The sequence below is a fragment of the Pteropus alecto genome, unplaced genomic scaffold (genome assembly GCF_000325575.1).
Source record: "Pteropus alecto unplaced genomic scaffold, ASM32557v1 scaffold195, whole genome shotgun sequence".
NCBI classification, from domain to species: Eukaryota; Metazoa; Chordata; class Mammalia; order Chiroptera; family Pteropodidae; genus Pteropus; species Pteropus alecto.
Genome location: NW_006438073.1, coordinates 4,198,364 through 4,203,386, shown reverse-complemented (window position 1 = coordinate 4,203,386; position 5,023 = coordinate 4,198,364). Strand labels below are relative to the sequence as shown.

General features: G+C 55.9%; 2 protein-coding genes across 2 annotated transcripts in view; one reads left to right on the top strand and one right to left on the bottom strand.

Moving 5' to 3' along the window:
- The window catches only part of EZR (ezrin), a 45,856-nt gene extending 42,552 nt beyond the window's left edge, over positions 1-3,304 (top strand). Inside the window, exons 10-13 of the mRNA XM_006915028.2 lie at positions 346-506; positions 796-888; positions 2,329-2,577; positions 2,736-3,304. Coding sequence (XP_006915090.1) covers positions 346-506; positions 796-888; positions 2,329-2,577; positions 2,736-2,900 — 668 coding nt within the window. The 3' untranslated portion in view covers positions 2,901-3,304. The remainder of the gene's footprint in view (positions 1-345; positions 507-795; positions 889-2,328; positions 2,578-2,735) is intronic.
- Positions 3,305-3,788: 484 nt separating this feature from the next.
- The window catches only part of SYTL3 (synaptotagmin like 3), a 74,007-nt gene continuing 72,772 nt past the window's right edge, over positions 3,789-5,023 (bottom strand). The window contains exon 18 of the mRNA XM_025049068.1: positions 3,789-4,839. Within this exon, the coding sequence (XP_024904836.1) occupies positions 4,730-4,839 (110 nt within the window). The 3' untranslated portion in view covers positions 3,789-4,729. The remainder of the gene's footprint in view (positions 4,840-5,023) is intronic.

The window sequence follows — 5,023 nt, the reverse complement described above, 5'->3', positions numbered from 1 at the left end:
CCCATTTTCCTTAAGAGCATGGTAAAGGTTTCGCTTGTAGGAGTGGATCGTTCCAAGGTCTCAGAGCTGGCCACTATGGGCACCGGGCTCTGTCCCCTCCCCGCCATACACTAGAACCCAGGCCCAGCCTTCGTGTGTCCTGTAAACACAGTGGGAGGGAAGCAGGGTGCTCCCCTGGCAATGTCAGCGCAGCAGGCCCTGTCACGCTGAAACTCGGGCCACTACCCTGTAACATTTGCCATGCTGCCCGGCCGTGACCCCGGCCCATCCCCCGGGCTGGGCGTTTCGGGCTGGCCTCCGAGTGCCTGGCGGAGCCGTGAGCGGCCGTGGTTCTGTGCCCCTCAGAGCTGTCCGACCAGATTCAGCGGGCCCTGCAGCTGGAGGAGGAGAGGAAGCGCGCGCAGGAGGAGGCCGAGCGGCTGGAGGCCGAGCGCATGGCCGCGCTGCGCTCCAAGGAGGAGCTGGAGAAGCAGGCGGTGGATCAGATAAAGAGCCAGGAGCAGCTGGTAGGAGTCCCCGGGGTTTCACGGTGCTGAATTATGGAGAGGCAGCCTCCGGGGATCGAAAAAGTGACACCTGCCTTAACAATGATTTCTGTCTGGGCTGTAAACTGATCTGCTTGGGGCTGTCCCGTGGCCGGTGGGGAGGGGCGGGCAGGGGCCGTGCTGGGGGCCGGCGAAGGACACTCTGCCCGCTGGGAGGAGGCGTGAGGGATGCGGCGCTGCGAGGGAGGCCGTCCGTTCACAAATGGACTCTGGAAAGCGTCGGGAACTCACTGCAGCTCGCTCCGTGCAGGCCGCGGAGCTCGCGGAGTACACCGCCAAGATCGCGCTCCTGGAGGAGGCGCGCAGGCGCAAGGAGGACGAGGTGGAGGAGTGGCAGCACAGGGTGAGTGGCGGGCGGGGCGCCCCCTCGTGGCGGGCGGGGGCTGCGGCTTGGGCCAGGCTGGCACGTCGCATCGAAAGCCTGAGAGACGGTTCCCAGCGCCCTGCGGATCCTGGTCGCAGGTCCTAGACAGAAATCCCCGTGGGAATGGGCTTGGCCACAGTGGCCACTCTGCACTACTGGGGGAGCAGAGAACAAAGAACCTCTCTGTTCACTTCGTCCCGCTCTGCTCCGGCCAACCCGAAGTGTTCAGCCCCACCGGGCCGCCCCCGTCAGGAACCAGCTTTCAATCGGCTTATGTGGGTGCCCCCAGCAACGGGCCACAGGGCCTGGAACAAGCCCGGTCCTGACCGCTGGTCTCTGCAGCGTGGCACGGAGGAAAGATCTGGACGGGGGAGGTCTCCAAACTCGGGGAGAGTCCCAGCCCTGCCCCTCATTTGCTGTGTGACCCGGGCAGGTGGCCTGGATTCCTTACTGCAGGTGGGGAATCGTACCCTGAGGACCCCGCGGAGAGCTTTAACAAGCTGGAGCCGAGATAGTGAGATAGTGAGATGTGTTCCTCCCTAGCGTCCACCCAGAGGGCCTGTCTGTCCACCCGGAAAGCTTTGGGTGTGGTTCAGAGCACAGACCTCGGCCAAGCTGTGTGCGTGGGGAGGCGGGGTCCCATGCTTTCCCTCTGCAGCAACCCCTTCTGGGGACGCCAGGCACCTCCCCCTCACCGGTCTCCACCCCACCCCTGTCCCCCATCTCCCATCCCCAGCCGGAGTTCCCTGCAAAAGATCCAGTCCTTGGGTTTTTGGAGAAAGTGCTTATTATAAAGTATTGAGTAAAGCTGGTTACAAAACAGGACAAACTAAGCCCGTCTGTGGGGTCGGGGTGGCCGTGAGGTGGGTGGCGTTGAGTTGTGCGTACCCCTGAAAGCTACTGGAAGGATGAGGCATGAAGGGCAAGACAGTGCTTGAGCGGGACAGCCACCCAGGAAAGTGGGGTGAGACCACACACCAGAATGTGAGCACGGTTCTTTCTAGTGGCTGGAAATTTTTTTTCCTTCCTCCCCCCTCCCCCCAAAATAAGTACAATGAGCATTTACTGGGATTATAGAGAGAAACAAATTTTATGATACTAGAAAAATATCAGGGCCCTGGCATCAGTTTCTTGTGCCCTGAGCACGCCTGGTAACTACTGTGAGGCCCCGACCTCAGAGGCTGGTGAGACCCTGCAGGGGACACCGCTGATCAGACACATGTGACCACCTCTTCCGGTCTGTGCTACATGCAGCCTGCCACGGGAAAGGGGGAGGAGGGGACAACAGAGGGGCATAGTCCTTCCTAGCGGGGAGAATGGGCCTCCTTCGTAAAGAAGAGGTGATTCTGAACATGGCCCAAACACAACACGAGGTTCTGCATGAGAAGCCCTCACCTGTCAGCTGGTTTGTCTCTGAAGGCCAGAGAAGCCCAGGATGACCTGGTGAAGACCAAGGAGGAGCTGCACCTGGTGATGACGGCACCCCCGCCGCCGCCCCCCGCGTACGAGCCTGTGGGCTACCACGTCCAGGACAACCTGCAGGACGAGGGCACGGAGAACTCGGGCTACAGCGCCGAGCTGTCCAGTGAGGGCATCCTGGACGACCGCAACGAGGAGAAGCGGATCACCGAGGCCGAGAAGAACGAGCGTGTGCAGCGGCAGCTGATGGTGAGAGGCGGGGGCAGGCTACGGGCTACGGGGGCTCCGCCCTAGCGCTCCCCTATGTCCTTAGCTTCATGCGGGAGCAGGTGGCCGTTAAGGCGACGGAATGAGCCGCCAGGCGGGTGGAAAGGGTGGGGCCTGACCGGTGCCGCTTGGTGTTGCAGACTCTGTCCAATGAGCTGTCCCAGGCCAGGGACGAGAACAAGAGGACCCACAACGACATCATCCACAATGAGAACATGAGGCAAGGCCGGGACAAGTACAAGACGCTGCGGCAGATCCGGCAGGGCAACACCAAGCAGCGCATCGACGAGTTCGAGGCCATGTGAAGGCCTGGCCTGGAAGGGGCCGGGCGGGCCGGGCGGGGCCTCAGCGCCTGCGCTCTGCTGCTCCGCCCAGGGTCACGCTCAGACTCTAAAACTCGTGTTTGTAGTTCTCTAAGTCTAGACCCCTCTTCGTACTCCAGTTCCTTTAAAAAGAGAGTAGTTATTTCAGTGGGAATATTCTGGGGCTGGGACCAGTGGGAGCTTCCCTGGTTTATTTTTCCCATCTGTATCATAGTGCCAAACAGGCCTGATTTTTATTATTATTATTATCGAATCACTTCCTGTCTTATGCTTGGAGCAGGGCTGGTCGAATTAAAGAAAGATGCCTGTAAAGTCTGGATGACAAACTCCATGCTGGCATGTGTGATGCGCGATTCAGTATAATTAAAACCACATCGTGGCTTATATTCTGTGCCATACTTTTTTTCTGTATTTGAAATGAGCTCAAATTGATTGATTTGTACTTGATTTCTATGAAGGATGCCTCTTTGTATATTTATGTTTCTTTGAGGGGTGAACATTATTTTAAGAACAGTCAAAAGCACTCCTTTACACACCTGTGCACACACAGTGATTTCCTCCGTCCTGTCTTCAGCCAACAAAGTCCTGGGCTCATTCAGGAGAAACAACACAGGAGGACACTGCACTCTTGGATAAACTTTTCTTGATTTTTTGTTTTTTGTTGGTTTTTTTTTTTTACCAGGGCTACACTGTTGGACTTACACACCTAATTAATGATCAGCTATAGAGTATAGTATTTATATATAAGCGATAATATGGGTTTGTACCTTTAGTTAAAAAAAAAGGGAAAGTTTTGTTCTGTGTATTTTGTTACCTTTTACAGAATAATAAAAGAATTACATATTAAAAACCATGCAGCCAGGACACTTGATCTGATATGCGAGGGCAGTAATGAAGCTAACGAACTGCTATAATCACATCTGTAAAAGGAACGTTTTTTTCCTTTCTGTATTCTAGCACGTCATCGACTGTGCACGTTTCAGTTTTCTATCACAAATTCTTATTTGAAAAACACACACACGGCATTGACTCACACTCCAGCCACGGAGGGACTCTTCCGGCCTGGCAGTGGTCTTGGTTCCACAAGAATAGCCTGTTCTGACCTATTTCCATTCTCTGCCGCATCCCTGGGGTTGGAAGGCTGTGCGTGTCAGCGCTCACGGGCTGCCGGTTCTGCTTATTCGCATGCTTCCTTTCGTGCTCTGTGTTGTCTTTTTCGGTTAAGATGTCGTGTGGGATGAGCCTGGCACCGCGGGCACATGAAAGGCGGGGTGCAGCCGGGGATGTCCCTGCCGGGCTGGGTGGGAGGCCCCTTCTCAGATTGTCGGTGCAGTCCTGCCAGCAAGGCTTCATGGGGCTCAGGGGTCCTTGGGCGGACCCTAGAGGTGACCTACGCGGAATGGGGGTGTCCTCGCCCTCCATGGGGTTGGCTGGCCCGCCTCCAGGAAGTTTCCCAGTAGGATGGGAGCCACCGAACACCCACCAGGCTCCTTTACCTTTGAAACGCACACAACGAAGCCATAATTTGCACTATCGGACGAGCACTGGGAGACAGGTTAAGTAACTGTTGAACATTTATTGAAATCTGGTCATTTTCCACACCTGTCAAAGCACATAACCGGCCTGAGACGTCTTTATATGACAGTGGTCCCTGCTCTAACTTAAACATACACTGAAGGGTATGGAAGGACATTTTAGCTACGTGACAGCTGTAGACGGAGAGCGGCCACACCCCACGGGGCCTGTCCGGCGGGGCATCCACGCCCAGTTCTGCAGCTAACCTGCAGGCACGCAGACTGGAACCCCGCGCTTCAGTGCAGGATGAGGGTTATGTCTGTCCATAAATTGGGGCTGGAGAGAACTCTCTGCCATTGGAGCTTTGATTGTGAGCCTGAGTCAGCACCGCCAGCTGGATCTTCCTCTGTGGCATGAGACGACAGATTAGTAACGGAGGGCCAGGAGGCCACTTTATTGCCCCTTTTCCCAGCTTTTTAAAAATGAGGATCAGCAAGAAAAGTATCATTTTTCACCTCAACTTAATACCATATTAACATGTCAACCACTGGAAAAGAGACAGCCTCACCCTGCCCCCCTCCCCCAACCCC